We start from the raw sequence: 20,637 nt of genomic DNA, 5'->3' as shown, positions 1-20,637 counted from the left end.
TCAACATTCATATAAACTAATTCATGTCATTTCAGTGAGTCATCATGGTTGTGCCCTGAGTCCTCTGTTGCTTCAGATGAGGCTCATCCCCATGGATTTACAAACACACACAAATACATGTCATATACACATTCAAGCCACTTGTTTTAAATAAATGCTTCTATTTTAATTCAGTTTTGGTCTTCATTGTAACTGATGTGCAGGGGGAGAATGAGTGGTTGACCTCAGTCTTTTTTAAAGTCTGGATACGGCCCTGCTTAAGACGACAACAGTGCAGATCAGAGCTCTCAAAGAAGTGACTCTTAAACAGAGAAAATGGATCTAGCAGATTTGAGGAACATGCAGGTTCTATCTGAATATAAAAGGTGAACTGTAGGAAATAAAGTTAAGTTAACCAATACTTCAGCCCCTTTCTTCCACACTCTTTCCCAAAAGCTAATTTCCAGCTAATTTAATCAATAGGGCAATTTCTGCTGTGACTACAGAAATATGCTTACCATGGCTACCCCGTGCAGCGCTGGTTAATTAAATTTCCCCTCGGCCTGATGCAATCTCCCCTCAATGTTAAAACAAAGCAAGTCATGCTAACACTGTTTCAGTCCATCTGTGCTCATGCTTGTGATTTACATAGAAATAAGGAAAGCGTCTGTGCTCTGGGCCAATTCGCTCCTTATTTATTTTATTTGTCTCGTTCTCCGCCTTTTCTTCTGTTAATCCTCTATCTGATGGAGTGTTTGGTTTTCCGTAGCATCTCGCCAACTTTAATTCCAGTTTTTATTTTGGTTTCGGCGTCTATTCTTGATACTTTTATTCGTCTGTTTGCTTTTTCGTCTACCTGCTCTCCCTCAAAGAGTTAAACTGTGAAGAAAACAGCACTTCTACCAAACCATTTGAAGTGTTGTAGGCTGTGCACATTATTTCACTGCCAACCTCCACCCTCATAAAATCCACCTTTATGATTTAATCTGCTGGAGAACATGTGTGAAATGAAGACAGGCAGATTTGGACAAGTGTGTTGAAAAATAAATATATGTATCATCGACACAGATTTTAGACCTAGGGCTGCGGTTTCCAAGGTTTTCTGTCAGAGGAGAGCTCCTTTTAGCGCTCATGAGACAAGTTTGAGATGCTTGAGACAACTCGGAGGACATTTTGAACTTTCTGAAGCCTTTTGAAATTCAAATGAGAAGACTGCAGACCTCAGTGACCCACACATGGAAACTGAGAACTGAAAATGTTTTGAGACATTTTGGAGACGACTCCATGAATCCCATTTGCCAACTTGTTACCAACAGCTGCAGCCCTGTGAGATACTGGCTTCAGTAGAAAATGTAATGCAACACTGACAATGGTGCAGAGGTTTATAAAATAGTGTTTACATGAAATGCTGTAAACCTTTTGAGATTGGATTTGTTTTAAGAGGGCAGAAATCCACTTTAATCTTGGACCTGGTCAGAAATAAACTCCAATTCTCCAAACTAAAGTTGTTCAAAGAGCTATCTCCAACTTTTCCACTGAACTCCACTTAGAAAGATCCAAATTTTTCCTTTAAGTCTTAAAATTCGTCTTTTATTGCTTATTTTGCCAGGTTTAGTTTGAAACAGTCACCTGATTGCAGGGATTTTCACACATTCAAACAAATCCAACACTCGTGTCTGTTAAAAATGTTATATTTCTAGCTCAAAAAGATGCTGCATGGGTTCTGTGCAGTCTTCATATTTAATGTTGTGCTGTACCATTGAGAGTTCAGAAATCCAAAGCAGAACCGTACAACCATGAGGTTCTAAACAGATAAGGAAAATGTGAGAAAACTGAAGAAAGGGATTGAATAAAAACCGTAAAAACATGCAGCAGCTCTTCTTTTGTCCCACTTTATCCTGGATTCCTTCTTTGTGTACAGCCTAACTGAAGCCTCCTGTTGTGTTCTGCAGCACAGAGACGCCGACTGATCAGATTAGTAACATTTTGTGTAAATCTGTGCATGTGTGAGCGATCCACAGTCTTAGTCAAGTCTGCATGTGTACACGAAACAATAGCCTGGCAGAGTATTTGGGAAACGCAGTCAACACAAACAATTTATGACCATGAGTTGGAGAGAGAGAGAGAGGAAAAACTGTTACCAAACACGGCAGATTCAGCGTGTTTGTTATGCACGTGTTTAACTGTTTCTCTGAGGGCCGGAAGCTGAGAAGTGAGGACGTTTTGCTCAGTTTTGAATATTTACACCACTTCAAGAGGCTTTTTTGAGGTTGAGATTCATTTACAGGAAGAGGATTTGGTCAAAGTGAGAATTAGGGATTGGGTTGTGATGATTAAGGTCACAGTGTATGTCCCCACAAAGATTCAAACATCTGTTTGCATGTTTGCACTTGTAAGCCTCTGCAAACAAGAACGCGTGTTGATAGATTAATTAAAGCAATAATTCATTTGGATCCAATGAATAAAACATGAATGAAGGTCAATATATTATTCAGCTGCTGCAGCAAAACTATTGAACTGCAAATACACACCAACACAAACACATACACACACACACAAAGCTACAGAAAAAACACAACATTGTGCAGCAATCCTTATTGGGACACTGCACTGACTTCCTTTTCATTCTGGACAATTCGTTTTGCCTCATTAGGAGCGGGCCTGCTTCCAAACAGGACTGCTGGTCCCAATAAAACTCGTGTTTATACCAAAAAAATGGTCCCAGTGAGAAAACAACAGCCACACACACACACACACAGCTATTTATTATTGAGACGACTTAACTTAATGTATAATTTAGAAGGACTGGAGGTATCACAGGCTCGAGGACAGAAAAAGGTCTTTTAAATGATTCAGGCACATGCACACACACCCTCCAACAGGAAGAGTACACACACACACACACACACACACGTACTTGACTACCATGTTCGTGCTCCAGGGTTTTATTATATATTAAAGAAAAGTTAAATGGTCCAATTGAAGAAAAACTTGAAAATAAAGAAAAGTTGCTTAAGAAAAATTAAGATGTTAAACTGTATATCAGATGTTGGTGTTTTTATTATTTCCAGACGATGAATAAATTAAAAAGTGGCCTTTCTTGAAGACATGTCGCCTGCTAGTGTTTTAAATAAAGATGTTGAGCGATCTGTTGGTGCTCAGATCATTTTAGCTCAATGTCTGTAAAAATAGCAGAGGTTTAGCTATTTTTGTGTTTGCAAAGATTGACTAGTCGTGGCAGCCATCTTGAATCAGGTTGACCTCAAAAATAGAGTCACTTGGAGAACAAGAAATGAATTTAAATTTAAAACTAAAAAGCATGAAGACCAGCTTCATTCCTCATGTTTTAAGACTTTAAAAGGTTTTAGTTATACTTTGACTCTGTGACATGCAGGTAGTTTATTCTTATTTTATTGTTTTATGTCTGGTATTTTAAAGCCAGGCCTTCGATGAGCTATATTACCATTATCCATACAATTATTTGAGGCATTCCCTGGTTGCACATCATGGCTTCAGCACCGCCTCTGGACTGTTCTGTAATATCAGTTTTTCACTCACTCTGGCAGAGAAACACAATTTGTTTGACATTGCTTCACATATGGCTGTGCTTGAACTTAATTTTATCTTTATACAAGATTTTAAAGCAAGACCTCAGACTGATATCTGATTTTGATAAGCTTGGATAAGCCTCTCACAGCTCCAGACTTGAAATTAGCCACAACCAGACCAAATTGGACCCAATCTTTGTGCTTGGATCAATCTGATATTTAATTTCAAAGACATGATGATAATATTGTGCACCTCGAATCTTTCTGATTAAGTTTAAGGTTCAATTTAAGGAAGAAATTTGGTATATGAAACGAAACAACAAACCCTGGTAATATTTTCACTGGATATAAAACTTCTGATCTATTGCTCAAATCGGTCTAAAATTGTCCAGAAAAACAACATTTATTTTTGTCTTGTTGTGCCAAGATTTGTAACAAGTTTAGGGTTTATTGAGAAAGTTTTCAGACTAAAAAAGATCCATTAAAATGTTAATATTGTCGCTAAAAGGTTTATTTATTGCAACGTTTTAAAAATACTGTGGATAAACATGATTGTGAATACCTCAGGATTACTTTTCGTGAGTGGTAGTTGCACCTAATCTAACATTTTAAAAGAGCTCAGTCCTTGTAAATAAAAAAAGGCCTTCATGATGCAGAACGGATATTTATATTTATGTAAACAAATAAATCCGGATAGAAATAAAAGTTAGTCTGTAGGAGGGGAAATCAGGTGAATCTTAAAAAGACTAAAATAAAAGCCACCTCTGTTCTAACATCCTCCAACAGATAAACAGTTTTATAACCTTTATTGTGATCTTCTGAGGATAACTGTTCCTACATAAAAAACAAGTTGTCACTTTTGTCTTTTTCTTTTTTTAGGTCACCCCCTTTCCATCCCGAGTCTGCTGTTCCTCAAAACAAAACCAAAAAAAGCCAAAACCCCTCCATCTAGTCCCAGCCTGTAATTAATTTCTTCCTCCCTCAACATTTCTTTTTGATTGCTGTCATTTATCAAACTGTCACCAAACCTCAGTTTTTTCTCGTTTTTCATCCTCCTGTCTTCTGACTGGATAATGTTTCCAGGATTTTTTCTTCATTTATTTTCATTTTTGTCTGAATGACGGGGGGATCATACGTCCCGCTGCCCTGCTGTACACGAGTCACTCACTTTCCTGCGTTTCCCGTGTCTACAGTTCACCTCAGGTCGAGGTTTTTTCTCTCGTGCTCTTTGTTGCTCCTCCACCTGCAACATCAGTAACCAAACACCCCCTTTACACCGGATCGATACGTGAAAAAATAAAATAAAATCAGCCGGAGAGCGAACGGTCTTCAGGTGAATGTAGTAAGTAGAGCACAGTAGGTCCATGATAACACGGAGAATGCATCAAACTTGAGTTCTGCAGGCGGCTGAAGATCCTGGTGTCGCTGTAACGGTCCTGAGGACGATGTCAGAGATCCTGCTGGCATCAAACCCTTGACATGGGGTTTGAACGCAGCTGTCTGAACAGTACGAACCGCGCTGGCTTCATGTCGAGGCTACGATGTCATCCTGCCCAAAGTTTAGTAACACCTTTGTTGCCACCATTCTCGCTGCAACTAAACTCAGTTCTACGGCTTCATGCTGCATCAAGTAAAAATCCCCCCAAAAACGTAGGTCCTGCTTTTGTGTTTGACTAATTCAGCACAAGTTGGCTAAACTTGTCAATCCTAACAGGATAAATAACAAAAATTCATAAAGGACAGTAATCTTAAAATATCTGAATTTCAAAAAATATGTTACAGAATACAGATATTGCATGTTATTTATTTATTTATTTTTCAGTAAATTAAAAACATGCATTAGTTGTTTTATTGTTTACTTGAAGCTCTTTTCTGTTTTCAGATTAAAATCTTTTTTTTTTTATTTTAAAAACCAGACTTACTAGTAGTGGATGTATTTTAACAAATACAGTCACTACTGCATATAAATAGGCTTTGACTGTGACATATTTACATGAACTATACTGTTAGAAATACAGTGTTATGTTTTGGGACCATGTATTGTTTCATTTTTGCTGCGATAAAGGAGGAAAGTGGATAAATTTGGGCCGTTTTGGAAAACTTCGAACCTTCCCGGGACTCTGGATGTGTCAGCAGTGTTGGCTGGATCTCCACACACCAGCACCACCCAACACGGTAAGGAGAGGCTGATTTATTGGTTATTCAGCAACTATTTCTTCTTCCATTTATCTTCTTAGCAACACTTTCCTGGGCTTCATCGCTTTATCTCCCACTTCCCTTCCTTTCACTGTGTTTGTTACATTTTTGTTTTAGATTGGAGCAAAAAACAAAATTTAAAGTAAACCATTTCAGATCAGAGTTCATAAACTGCTTAACTTAAAACAAAACATTTATCTTTAATTTAAATGTTTTTACAGCCTTTATTTAATGATAATAATAAATAATAAAAATTTAAAGTTTTGCTGTAATTTTCAGTTTTTGCAGCAACTCTCTGCTGTGTCACGAGGTTTTCCCAGCAGGTTTTAATGCAGCTGCTCATCACCTTTTCAAACCTGCGGCACTTTTAGCACAGCTTGGGTGTGTGTGTGTGCGTGCGTGCGTGTGTGTGTGTGTGTGTGTGTGTGTGCAATAAAAAGCACTGCAGCAAACATCAAGTCAGTAAAAGTATCGCGTGCTGCAGTGCGTTAAAGCTCATGTTTATGTGTTGTGTGGTGGTATGTGTGTGTGTGTGTGTTTATCTTGTCACTGCTCTTTGACATTTAAACACGCCTCAGCACTAAAACGGGTCAATGATTTGTGTTGACATAATTCACATTTAAATGGCAGCTTTAACTATCGTAGGTGTTTAAAATGTAAAAAGTTCAGCGGTTATCGTCTGAAAGGAGAAACAGTCTTTATGAATTTACGCTTTAAAATGGCCCATTTTTATATTTTAGCATAATATTCTTTGTTAGTTAAACTGCTGGTGATGATGAAATGAAATGAAATTAGTTAATGTCTTAGAAATGTCCCTTTGAATTACTAACTAAATAAACAGAGATGTGCACTTTAATTCATCCAGTAATTATTAGATTTTTCTTCAAATCTTCAACCCTCCACCCCCTTGTTGGGTGTAGATGTTGTATCAAAAATGCATCCAGACTGTAAAAAACACCGTTTGGGAACAAGTCGGTGTGTCTGGTAAAAAATAAAAACAGAAAGATGGCTGTGATGGTCACTTTACCTCTTCGAATTTGCCCATTTTTCACTGAATATTTAAACCTCATTTAAACCTGCCTTCTCTTCGAAACAATAATGTATTCTGATTTGACTTTGGAGGCATGCGAGTGGGTTAAAATGTTTAGTAATTTAGTTTTGTGCTCTGTTCCTGACTACTATAAATATTTAAAATAAACTTTTTTTTTCCCTTTCTATTTATGGAAACAATTTAATCCACATTATGGTGACGAAAATGCTCAGAAATTCAGATTACACCACTAGGGGGCGAAAACGCCCCCTTTTTTGTAAAAAACAAACAAACAAACAATTAATTTGGTTAAAGATTCTGTTAAAGCTTGTTTTTTTATTTGATACCATTTCAAATGTCCTCACATTTAAAACATAATCAAATCAAAGTTTAGGCCTTTTTGGCAGAACGGTTCCGCCAAATGGTTCAAAGCTGAGACCCTTTTTAAACGGATCTTTGTTGTTTTTAAATCATAAGTTAGGCACACCCATGTCCTGTTATCGGACCTGTTGGACACTAAATTCAACATCCAGGTGGGAAGAAAATGTCTTCGCCGCAGATTCAGAATAACGCAACACAGATGCAGGAAAAAAACTGTAAAAATGTCTCTTTTGTTTCTTTGGTTTTTAGGGCATGAGTGAAACAAGCTGATGCATAAATGTTTCAGAAACAGGTCTGTATCTGAAATCCTCATGGACACAAAAAAACAAAGTTTTAATCTGAATGTTTCTCAATAAAAAGTCAGTTTGTGTGCAGACGAGAGGTGCAAAGTCAGCAGTTTTAAAAACATCAAGAGACGTGTAGACTGGGTTCTTCATGTCATTTTCTTCTGGATTTGAGAATGTTATATCTTTCAGGAGTAAAAGATTATATTTTACCAAACAACAGTTGGTGATTTCTAGAACTAGAGCCAATATTTAACATTTCGGATATTTTTCTCAAGATTCAAGATACCTTCAATTATCCAGAGGGGCTTTAAGATTTAATCAGCTGGAGCACATTTGTGAAATAAAGATAGGTAGATTTGGACAAGTGTGTTGAATAATAAATATATCTATCATCGGCGTAGATTTTAGACCTGGACCGTTGGGGCTGCAGCTTCCAATGTTTTCTGTCAGAGGAGACAAGTTTGAGATGCTCAAGACAACTCGGAGGACATTTTGAACTTTTTGAACATGTTCAAAATTCAAGCATGGAGACTGCAGACCTCAGTGACTCACACAAGGAAACTGAGAACTGCAGGCCGGCTTGAACATGAACAACACACACTCTTAAACAGATTTAAAAGGCTGATGGCTGGTGGGATAAAACATTTCCTGCACTGGTTAGTTTTGCATCGTGGCTGCATGTTTCTGCACTGAAACAGAACAAACTCTGTCCCCGATGGATGGATAGATGGATCCGACCTGATCTCATACAAATCAAACCACAAACAGTGAAAAAAATAAATAAATCTATAAACTTATTCTTCTTTAAAGACAAAGGTTTTCATTGAATGCACCAACTAACCCACATTATCAGCACACACCCACATGGAACAGCACAGCAGCCTGCAAACACAAACACACCGATAACTATTCTCACTCTGTTCTCATTCCTCTCCTCTAACGTTTGGCATTTTTGTCACACTTTTTTTTTGTCCCCTCATTCACCAGTTGCTTACCCAGAAGGCATTGCAGAGGTGTCATGAAGGGTATCAGCCTCTTTTCCTACACCTTTCCGCCAGCCAGCTGGACATACTTCATTACTTCCTGTGAGTCAAACAGCCAATCACAGATTTTATTTGGCGCCGAGGCCCACAGCATGATGGGTAAGTGGTGGCATGTGTGAAGCAATTTAGCCATGAGGATGGAACCGCTGAGTCGAAACCTAAAGTTACTTTGGTGTTACGCAACTCCTCACACTTCAAAACTCCACTCACACCTCTGCCTTCCCCTTCTTCTATGTTCCCGTTCACTTAAAGCCGGATCGATAACTGCGACCGCTTCGACATGAGAAGGGCAAGAAAGGAGTGAGGAGACGGGTCAAAGGAAAGGAAACAAGGACAGAAATAAAACTGGGGATGACTCCTTGAGACAGAGGACATGTACAGAATGAGGAAATGATTCAGAGAAAACGGGTCGTGTGGTGAATGCCGAGCTGGGACTGGTTATCGATCACAGAGAGACATGGGAAGATTGTTGGAGATGTAATTTGCATTGAGCACTCTGGAGAATGCTGATAGGGACCCGCTCATACTCCCACTGCAGAAAGATGGCTGTGATGGTCATCTTTTCCACTGCAGCACAACTACAAACCACCGAGCATCGGTTTCACATTCAGTCCAGCCGTAGCTCTCCGTCCGAGTTTAGTCCACATCAGTCCAAGCAGTTTGGCCCTTAGAAAGTCATTTATATAAACATGCAACCAGCTCCAAAAGTTTCCAAATCATAAAAAATAAATGTCAAAGTTTTAAGCTAAAAAATCCTCCATTTTGTGTAGAGCTTGAGGTAAGTTTTGATGATGACTCTGCAACCACCACACCAAATATTTAACCCATTATTGGTAAAATTTTTATGCTTTCTATTGTCAGTTGACTGAAGCAACTACTTTTAAATCAGGTTGACTTCAAAATTTATTGAGCTGAGATGATTGCTGTCTGAAAGTTTCATTCAAACCCATCCAGTGGTTCATGGGATGCCAAACGCACACACGCATGTTACGTCTCTCCATCTTTGCAGGGACTTTCCATTGACTTCCATTCATTTCTACACCCTAACTACAGCCTAACCCTGAGACTTACCCTAACCCTAACCATTACCAGTACATAGCTAACCCTAAACCAAACCTAAACTCAATTCACACCTTAGTCCTAAACCGAACCCCTAACCCAAAAACATCATTTCTCCTCGTGGGGACCAGGCTTTGGTCCCCACAAGGAGCAGTTGGTCCTCACAAGGTAGTATATGTTAGGAAAATTGTCCCCGCAATGTATCAAATACATGGCCACACACACACACACAAAGGAAAAAACCCAATATTAATAGAAGTGTCAGAGGCCGAGGAGAACGAGAGGAACCCAAACTGAAAATTTATTTTAAAATAACAAAACAAGAAAGCAAAAAGCTGACGTGGCAGCTAAACAAACTGCAACAAAAATCCAAAAATGCAAATAATGACGAGGCGCGGTGATGCAAGACGACAAGGAACAAGAAACATGGAGAAAATCACGGACAATGAACCAGCGAGTAAGTGGAGGAGATGACCGGGTTTTAAACGGCAGAAGGCAATTAGAGGAAGTGGGCACAGGTGAGAGGAAACCAAGGAAGCAGATGGAGATGGGCGTGACAAGAAAACAGGAGCTGACTGAGGAGAAATGGGGAAAGACAACAAGAAGTAAACCAAAACCCAGATGACAAAATAAAATAAAAGAAACAATAACCCCAGAAAACAAAGCACCAGAACATAAAGCCAAAACAGAAACAAAAATACTAGAATTCATTACAAGAAGTGTATGTTTCAGTTTCACAGCATCCTGTGATTTGCTTTAAAAGCCTGGTGTTGTTATTGTCACACTACTGCAGACACTTTGACCTCCGTCATACAGGACACACACACACACACACACACTGAGCTAAACGGAGACAATCCTGAACAACAAACATGCAGAGAGAACCACAAAATAAAGAGTATTAAATTACAGTGAGATGAGCTGAACAGGACACTGAAATGTCAAATAAAGGAAATAATAGAGAAACAAGAGTGCATTCATCAACTGTATTCAAACAACCAAGAAGACAAAAGACACAAGCAAGTACACAAACAGGTAAAACACAAATATGTCGATACGAAGAGGGTCTGTAGGACGGCTAACCTGACATTTCCTCCATGGAAATTCAAACACAAAACAATCCTTCAGGTTGGAGTCAATTTCTATCCTCCGTAAAACCCTCGTAGAAATAAAGTTTCATACAAATGCAGTCAAAGCTGGTCCCAACGCAAGTTAAGGTCACATTTTGTTCCAAAAGTCACTGAAAGAAATAAATGATTTCTGTCTGACTCCTAACTAGAACGAACTGATGGATAATCTGTGTTTTATACCCGGAGTCAGAGTTTGACACAGTGGAACAATCACAGGTTAAATCAATGGGAAATTGGTTCTACCATCACACACACACACACCTACAAAATCCAACTTCTGTGGTGGACCACATCTTTATTCTTGATTTAAATGACATTTTCCACAGAACTGAAAACTTTTTTAAACTAAAAACTTGAAAATTACATTATAGAATACATCATATAGACACATTTTTACTCAGCTTTTCCTGTCTGAGGTAAAAAAAAAACTGGTTAAATAGGAGACAATTATTATATTTTTGAAATTAATTATATTTTTTGTGCATGACTTAAACTATGGTGTATGGTTACATGTAACAGATGCTCCTAAATAATTTAACAGGAATAAAAACTTAAAATTACTGCTACTTTTGGTAAACCTGGTTATTATTTCGGTTTAATTAGACTCACTGACTTTATTTTATTGCTTTCTGAAGTTTTTTAATCCTTTTGAAGCCAATATGATTAGAGAGTGGCAGAAAAATGTGTCTCCACTTCCTTCCTCTGTCACACAAATAATTAAAAACATCCGAGTCTCTCCTAAAATTCATCAACTTTTCCACTTTCACTTTCCTCATTTCTTCCTTCTCCCGTTTCCTCCCCTGTCTCCGACTTCAGACAAACTTTTGCTGACGGCTGTCTCTTCCCTCCCTTTCATTTTGGTGAAACATGCCGTCTTCCTCAGTCGGCGTGCCTTCCTCCATGTCTGCTCGTCCTCTCAGTTTTTGTCAGCTCGCTGACTTCACTGGCTGAAATGCTGACGTAAAACGATGCTGCCAAAGACAGGTTCGCATTCGTTGAAGGCATCTTTAGTCTCCAGGCTTTAAAACTCACCGAAAACTGACACATTTTTGGGAAAACTGGTAAAACAATGAATGATTTTTATGCTTTTTGACAGCTACTTATTACAATTCAGTATAACGCACTTGATTTATGGCACTAAACACAACTGCCTGGATACACTCATTGGCATCAGGAAGGTGTCAGGAAGCTACCACCTGACACCTTCCTTCAGTAAAGCCCAATAATAATTTGGGGGTTTTATTCTGTAATGATCTGAGCTCACAAAACTATAGAACAGACGTGTCAAACTGAAGGCCCGCGGGCCAGTTCCGGCCCTCCAGACTGGGACAGATCGAGTCTCTGATTTTGCTAAAAAATAAAAACTGAGCCTAATTAGTGAAGTTTTCTCTGACAGTGACTTAGAAGCCAACAATTTATAATTTTAATTTCTGTATGATCAGGTTTTTGTTTGTTTTCATGGTAAAAAATTCTTTTAAAAGCTGAGTGAGGCGTAAGAAATGACAGCTAATGATGAGCTTTTTGAAGTTTGATCTATTTGTCTGTGTTCATTAAAGTCTGTTTGCTCTAAATTCTGTATAATCTGTAACTGGGAAAAGGCCATTGATATTTCTATATGAATGATTTGACATAATACATCTAAAACCAATTAATTTATGTAATTTTAAATAAATATTGATCGTGATTGGCCCTTGGCTAGGACCAAATTTTTAATTTTGGCCCCCTTGTGTCTCTGGGTTTGACACCGCTGCTGTAGAAGATCTGACCAAAACAGCTTTTAGTTTTAAACTCTGGCATGAAAGGTGGCTCAGACTTTATTTATTTTAACAAGTTATTCATTTTAGATGTATTTTGTCACACAGTTTCTCTGTGACTGCTCCATTTCTCTTCAGAATTTCCTGTTTTTTTCGTCAGCTTCCTCCCTGCCCTCTCCACCTTGTCATTCTGCTCACCTCTTCCCTGACGTCTTCCTCCCTCCATCCTTCCAGCTGCTGTCCCCCCCCCCCATCCTCCTCATCCTCTCCTCCTCCTAACGCGTTCAATTTCAGAGCTAAGAGTCGCCGTCTTCAGAATGTCTTTTAAAAAATGAGACGTTCGGCTTTCTGTACGTTCTCAGATCCGCTCCGTGAGAGCTGCAGCTAATTATACCTCACAGTGAGGTGTGCTGCAGACGGCAGCCGAACAGCAGGAGGTTCTGGGAACGGGCTTTCATAGAAGCGCCAGTGAGACTAGATTAGTAAATTACAGAACTGTAAATTATCTGTAATTTACTGTAGTAGAGAGCGCAAAGTACTATTTTAATGCTTTCTTACTGACATTTAAAATCACAGTATCTTAGTGCACAAAATTCAGATTCATTAATGTTTTCCTGAACGTTTAAAACAAAAATGATGTTTTTCAAAAAGTGGATTGTGGAATTTTAACTATTTGTGTTGCACAGTCTGTATTCTGAAGGTAATGACTATGAAATAATTTCACAGCAATGCTACGGCTTTAGCTATTATTATTGCACATAATTCATATAATTGCCTGTGTGTGTTCAGCAGTCATGTCTGTCTGTTCGCAAAATGTCTAATAAACCACCGGATGAATTTTAATGAAACCTGCAGAAAGTAACCATTGGATGTTCCTCTACAACTGATTCAATTTAGGATACAACATGTTTTAAGATGACTGCGACAGCTAATTAAACTTACATAAACACAAAAATGGCTACAACGTCGTCAACGTCACAGATATCGAGCTAAAATTCGGTGGGTACTGACAGACCACACATGATCGTTGTTAAATTGTTTGCAATTAATTAGTGAAGTAAACTCTGCTTGTCTGTTAGCGAAATATCTTACGAACCCCTGGACTGATCTTTAAGAAACTTTTCAGGAAATTGTTACTGTTTGTGCCTTTACAATTAACTTTTGAAGCAATGGCTGCCACAGCCAAATGACATAAAAATCTGTCATGTCTTAAGATGAGATGATCTTAGTTTAAAAATATGGCACGATTGGAGGCAGGTGAAGTTTTACATTATTTATTGAACGCATCCTATCAAACACCTACAAAGAAAACAAACTCCAGGCTCTACAAACTGCCCCGTGTGAAGCTCGGTGTCTGTTTTCATGTCAGGGCTTTACCTTCATCACCTCCTGTTCTCCAGGGGACAGAAAGCACTTCATTTCCTGCTCTTACGCTTCCTTCAGTCCATCTAAGTCTCATCCCTGTCATTCGGCGTCTCCTCCTCTGTCTCTGTCCTCTCGCTGCCGCTTTCATCTGTCTGCCAGGATCCTTCTACTGCACCGAGCTGCAAACAGCAGGGAACCAGCGTGTAGACGTGAAGAGAGACGCACATCGCCTTGGGCTTTCTCCGACTTCGTTTTGCTCTATACCATCACTCACGAGCTCGCTTGATCCAACTCATTTTTTTATTTTTTGGCTCTCTTTCTGTGACATTAAGTTGTGTGTTTGTGCGTCCTTTGCATCTGCTCACACTTGTTTCAGCTCATTATTTCTCTAAGTAGGATTCTTCCTCTCTCCTCCCTCTTCTTCCTCCTTCCTCACGCACGCCATCCCTCTCCCTGCTTTCCCTAAATTCACTTTCTGATTCTGTGTATGTCCTCAAATGTTTGCATTCTGCTCTGACAGGACCAATGAGGGAGAAGCTGAGTCTTTCTACTCCTCAAACATAAGTGAATATAGTGCAGAGGAGTGTGTGTGTGTGTGTGTGTGTGTGCGTTTGAAAAGATGGAACTAGGGCAGAAAGTTCCTGTGTCCATCATGCTCAAATGGCTGCAGGTTTGATTTCCATGCTACACAGAGTGAACTGCTCATGCACAAAAATGCCTCAAACATCAAAAACCGTCTTTAATATACCTCCAGTTTATATGGATTTAGGCTTCTTCACTCCTGCGTGGGGCCATGAAGCGGGGACCATGCACACGAACGTAGTTTGAGAATCTGAAGCAGGTTACGACTGATCATGAAGAGGTCAATTAAACAACGCAGCTCAGACCTGATTCATGTGCCGGTCGCCTCATGTTCGCAGAGTGCGATCTTCTAGCACAGTGGTGTCCAATCCTGGACTTCAGGGTCTCCATCCTGCATGTTTTCCTTGTTTCTCTGCTCCAACACACCTGATTCAGAGGTTAAATCACCTCTTCATGTTCTGCAGAAGCCTGTTAATCACCCATTGATCCAAATCAGGTGTGTTGGAGCAGAGGAACAAGTAAAAACTTGCAAGATGGTGGCCCTCCAGGACCAGGATTGGAGAAGCCTGTTCTAGCACCTCGCTGCTTGTAAGAAGTCTAAGACAGTCATGCCAGGGCGGGATCTGGAGTGTAGAGGGATCATGGATCCACTGGCACCTGATCAATGGAGCAGGTGGAGCAGCAGCAATTTTCCGAAGTGGGGGTGTAAATTTGTGTTTTGTGTTCCCCCCATTCCCTGACTTACAATGTTATCATTCTCAGCACTGGGACAAAACCAGATACTGATTCCAATTTAACTTTCGTAGGTTAAAAACTAAACTAATCACCAAATTCTGCACCCCTCCCTCAGCTTTGAGTTGGTTCAGTCCAACTCACGAGATCTCTGGTTGCCGTTAGCTCAGACTTCTTCTTCTTCTTCTTCTTTTCCAAATGTTAAAAGTGTGCTGCATCCTTTTCTGACTACAAATCAGGCAGAATAGAACAAAATATTTGACTGATATCACACTAATAAGGAATGAGAGATATTAAATTCATAAACAGTGGGAAAAAGTCCTTTTATACGCCTATGATTACCTCACAGATTACAGATGATGATTCTGTAACTTTCCATGTGAAAATAAAATACATATTTGTGTTCAGATGTATTAGGAACTTAATTAATCAGTGTGTAATTTATCTTGTCAGTGGACTTTTCCCAGTATTTTTTTGGGAAAAATGTTTGAGTTTAAGCAACATGTTTGCTTAACCACCACAGAAGATTGTGTTTGAGGCCATCACAGTCAGGTTTTTACAGCGTTTCCCCATCATTTCAAGCTAATGTTTATGTTGTACAAAAAGCTGCAGTGTCCTGCTGAGTGACATTACATGCATAGTTTGTAAACTGCCCCGAAGCCACAGAAATATTGCGACGTTGAAATTATCGGGACAATAATTTCCGTCATTATGCAGAGCAGAAGCACACAGATGGCTATTAAATCATTTTGCTTTACCTTTTGCTCTAATGGCAGATAAATGCTGCCACTTTAATCTAAATCATTAGTTCTTTGACATGATTTTGTAGCATGCACCAAGCAAAAATGGATATATATTTAACTTTTTCTTCTTTTCTCAATGGAATAAACAGTTTCAGTGAGAGAACAGAAAGGAAATTGGGAAACAAGAAACAGCCTTTCTGTGCTGCGGTTAACCTTTGTGACAATTCTTAGCTTAGCTCCTGACAGACTAATTGATTTATGATTTATTGCCTTCTTCCTGCAATTTCTTTGTTTAACTTATGGATCGTTTTTGTGACTCGGGTGTGGACTGCCTCGAGTATCACACACAGATCAGGGCTTTCTTGCTCAAGGGAAGTTTAACATGTGGTGGAGGAAGTTGGAATCAAACTGGCAAACTCCTAATTAGCAGGCGACTACTTTTCCTCCTGAGCCAAGTCAATCAAAACTTCACAACCACGTTTGGTCACCATATAAATACAGAAGCTATGCCAATGATGTGTTGGCATTTATTGTTCAGCCTTGATGGCAAAGATTTATCCAGGCTGTGTAACAAACAAACAACTGCAAACTGACTGTAACTGTGTCAGCCCAACACTGACAAAAACAGGAAAAAAGCTGGCACCATTTCAGCTGGATGCTGCTAAAGGCTTTCATCCTTCCACAAATTGAGTATCACGCTGTTTAGAAATGCAAAGCCTCTGCCAAACCCAACTCCTCCTCAAAAAAACGGCAACCAAGATCAGTCCCTACCTCTTTCTGGTGGTACTTGATGGCGAGTTTGAGCTTGGCCAAGTCGTGGCACTGCCTGGGGTCCAGTTCCTCGCTCTGGTCGTTGTCTCGGTGGTTCAGGATGGTCTCAAGCTCTCTCGAACTTCTGGCCTGATCCAGGAGGTCTTTGGCGAAACGTTTGCACTGCTGAGACAGCTCTTCGTACTCCTGACGAAACTCGTTCTCCACCTGAAATTTGGAACGTGCTGCGTGTTACGTAAGCAGTAAGAAAGCTTTCGAAGCATTTAAGATGAGATCAGAGTCTGCAGCTGCAATTGGAATGAGTTGAACAGCTTTAACAGTAATGCTTCTGAAGACTGCACTGTGGAAAAAAAGCATGTTTAGTCAACCATTATAAGGGCTTTATGTTGTTGCAGTGATATTGCTTTTGGCTAAATAAAGTCTATATGCTGTAAAACATCATGTGACAGCTCAACTGGAAAAAAAGAAAATTGATATTTGCCGCTGCTGCTTCCACAGACATTTTCACAGCCAAGTCAAGGATGCAACAACCCTCATCCTCAATCTTATGTAGTATATTTGATGCAAAGGCAAATAAGCTCTTCATTGTAGCTCCTGTGGTTAATGTTTCATTTATAATAAGAGAATAAAATCCATTTATGAGGCCAATTCAAGCTACATTCAAATTCTTTATGCAGTGCTGGGATCTAAATCACAAAGTTTCTGCAATAATACAAACTTTTTCCATGAATAAATCTCTGTAGTTGTGACATACAGTCCTTCGGCAGGGTTTATAGCCATACCTTGCTGAGTTCTTTGAGTTCCCAGCCCAGCCTGAAGGCCGTTAGGATGGGATCTTCACTGGACAGCGCGATGAGAGAGGGCGAGGCCAGAGCCTTGTAGATGTTGAGTCGAGACCGTGAATGACGAAGGCTGTCGACCTGCAGAGGAAAACAGATTTCTTCAAATCACCGGCTGTATAATTTTAATTTTAATACATACATCTCCTGTTATTGATTACAAATAAATACATTTAGTGAGCTCTGACTGGGAGAAAATTAGAACCATTTAAATATTTTAAGTAATACCTATTCTGAAGTCATGATTAATATTGACAGAAAGTTAAATATTTATTTTCTACCAATTTAAACCTTTACAGAGCTTTTCAAAAAGGAGTGCAGAAACAGTCACTTACCTCTGAACTGGATACACACTCGACACAGTCACATCGTATCTGGTGCGGTCGGGGGATGGTGACCTGCACAGAACATTCAAAATAAAACATATAATGAGCGCAGTCTGCAATAAAATGGATTCAATAGTAATTTAGCTTAATGACCTGCTGAAACAAGGTCATTACCTTTCTCTGGACGAGCAGCTTGATGATCTCGTAGTTGTTGGTGTGAGCAGCGAGCATGATGGGAGTTATGTCAGGGGTGAACTCTGAGAACTGGCTGTCCATCATCAGTGAGGGAACCTGAAGAAAAGCGAACAGCAAAACTCGTTAAAAGGGACTTTTTGATAAATCAGTTGTGGTGAAACCTCTGACGCAAGATGGCCGACAAACAGGAAACCAAAGAGTCGGGGACAGTTTTTAAATGAACAATTAAAATGCTGAGTCAGCACCGTACGTGAACCTGACTCACAGAAAAAGAGCGGCTTTCAAGAAAATCAATTAAACTCACTACAGTTATATTAAAACTAAAGAAATTAGCCTAATAAATTAAAAAAAGACATTTATATAAAAGTCAAACTGTCTTCAAGACAATTTAAAATTTAAAAGGCACATCACCTTTTATGCCAGGGTTTTAAACTGAAGTTATTTTATCCTAAGAGGGGATGGAGCTGTGTTCGTTATGGTCAACCTGGTAAACGACCTCATGCACAGTCTCATATAATATTATAGATGTGTCAGTGCTCAGAGCAATCATGGAGATGATGCTCAGAAACTACCACACCTAATCGTAGATTAATACGTGTAAAACTGACTATCCTAATCCTAATTAGTCATGTTGGCAATTTAAACAGGTTTTACTCCAAAAGTTAATTAGTTGTTGATGTACGTCTAATTATTACTTTGAGAGTTTCATTAGGATCTTTTTGTTAGTTTATGAGATATTTTGCTAACAGACAGGGTTGATGCCAACAGATACTGCACAATGTGTAGCCCACAATGGGTATAACTCTTAGCTACGTCAACACCAAATTTTAGCTCAATATATGTACACTTGACTGAGTTTTAGGCATTTTCTTGTTTGCTAAGGTCAATCAGCTGTGGCGGCCATCTTGAATGGGATGGATTGGTTGTAGACGTACATCCAGAATGGCCCAGGCTGGTGATGAGGACGCAGGAGAGCGTCTCAGGGATGCATAAAGCAGCAGGAAACAAACGATATGCAGAGGTAGCATATACACACAGACGAAGGTTTTCCAAATTTGCCGTCTGGTCATGCAGACTGCAGCAGGGTCACAGGGACTAAGATGTCTCTTATTTTGAAGGCTCAAAGATTCTCCACGATTCGTTCAATTTATTGTTTTTTCCCCCCCTTTCAGAATGGAAATGCATTCCTCTTTTCCCTTAATGCTGTTTGACAAATCTGCCCTGCCATAAACCTACTGCCTGCTGGCTGACACAGAAAAAACGTGAAGCATTCTTTCAGCAATCAATAACCATCACCTTATGTCTAAAACCTCTGTTTTCATCTCGTCAGACCACAGAGTTGCTCTTTTCTCTGGTTCAGACTCGGTTTGTCTTGGTAAAGTTAGTCCTCCGTGTCTCTTTTGTCTTGTGTCTTTTCCAGCCAGACGAAGTTTGTCAGATAAATACAGACTATAAATCAAAGATGGCCGTGAGTATAAATCACTTTGAGAACTACTGTTTTCTGCAGAATTCGTCCCGTTGTGGCAGAGATGCAACACGGTGTTAAGGATTTTATTCTCCATACACTGCATACAGATGATAAAAATAAAGAAACTGTCTTTACATGTTGTGAAGAATAAAACCTATGATTCATGCTCCAAGAAACCTTAAAGGAGCGAAGACCAGAGCTGAGGAAGAGGAGTGGACTGAACACTTTCATCTCAGAGGGAGAATGAAGATGAGGGCGTCTTCTCCACCTTCTCGTCCCTCTGTCTTGTTCCTCCTACACATCCTCTCATCCGTCTCCTCTCCCTGCTGCTGTCCCACCATTTTTCTCTTCATCTAACCTCCTGTCGTCTTCCCTTCCCGTCTGCTTCACCTCCTCGTACCTCTCTCTGCCCTCCTGTCTCTTCTTCTTCAGTCTCCGTCGCCCCCCCCCTCCTCGTTTCTCCTGCCAGAATCTTTTACTCATCTGTTCTTTCCTTCTTCTACTCCCCCCCTCCTTTCTCCTGCCGTGACAAAAAGTGTGAAAACAGCTGCTACAAGGCAGGCATCACACGCTGATTAAAAAGACAGGCACTCTCTTTCATGTTTTAAGGTTTTACGTAACAAAATGTTAGATAAATCTCCCCAATGCCAGTTCAGATTGACACAGTTTGCCTTTTTGTTGGACAGAAACGAAGCAAAAACATAGAAATACAGCAAGAAAAATGAAGTTCACCTTGTTACATAATAATCTGTAACAACATTAACTCTTTGAAATTGACCTTATGTTGACCTTATCAGTCTCACCTCTTTGTGGAGGAATTTTGACCCACTCTTTTCTGTAACATCACTTGAGTTCTTTGAGATTTGCCGACAGGACCTCAGTGTTTTATAAAAACATGAATCCAAACAAGGCTTTTGAACGGCGTGGTTCTCTGCGTAGCTCCACCAGTTTCCTGTAGGAGGCGCTGCAACTGTGTGCAGCTGCAGCCAAACTCAATGTCTACAAAGAAGAGCGCTGCTTTGCTACCTTACTGCTAAAATAAAGACCAGAAGAAGAAGAGCGCCGCTTACGGTGAAACACAACCGAGGTAACTCGCTGAAAATATTCTCCTTCAATTCCACGAAGCTGAAGTTGGTTTCTGATTCAGAAAATGGCTAAAGGGCGATTCCAGCTAATTTTTCCCTCCCTTCAGCATCTTTAATCTCCTCT

At 39.7% G+C, this 20,637-nt stretch overlaps 1 protein-coding gene across 1 annotated transcript in view; it reads right to left on the bottom strand.

The window, feature by feature from the left end:
- The window catches only part of trpc5a (transient receptor potential cation channel, subfamily C, member 5a), a 128,399-nt gene that overhangs the window by 51,527 nt on the left and 56,235 nt on the right, over positions 1 to 20,637 (bottom strand). Inside the window, exons 5-8 of the mRNA XM_017436829.3 lie at positions 17,940 to 18,056; positions 17,775 to 17,837; positions 17,383 to 17,520; positions 16,601 to 16,807 (exon numbers count right to left, since the gene is read on the bottom strand). Coding sequence (XP_017292318.1) covers positions 16,601 to 16,807; positions 17,383 to 17,520; positions 17,775 to 17,837; positions 17,940 to 18,056 — 525 coding nt within the window. The remainder of the gene's footprint in view (positions 1 to 16,600; positions 16,808 to 17,382; positions 17,521 to 17,774; positions 17,838 to 17,939; positions 18,057 to 20,637) is intronic.

This window comes from Kryptolebias marmoratus, linkage group LG7 (assembly GCF_001649575.2).
Source record: "Kryptolebias marmoratus isolate JLee-2015 linkage group LG7, ASM164957v2, whole genome shotgun sequence".
Classification (NCBI taxonomy): Eukaryota; Metazoa; Chordata; class Actinopteri; order Cyprinodontiformes; family Rivulidae; genus Kryptolebias; species Kryptolebias marmoratus.
This window is presented reverse-complemented; position numbering and strand designations above follow the sequence as displayed.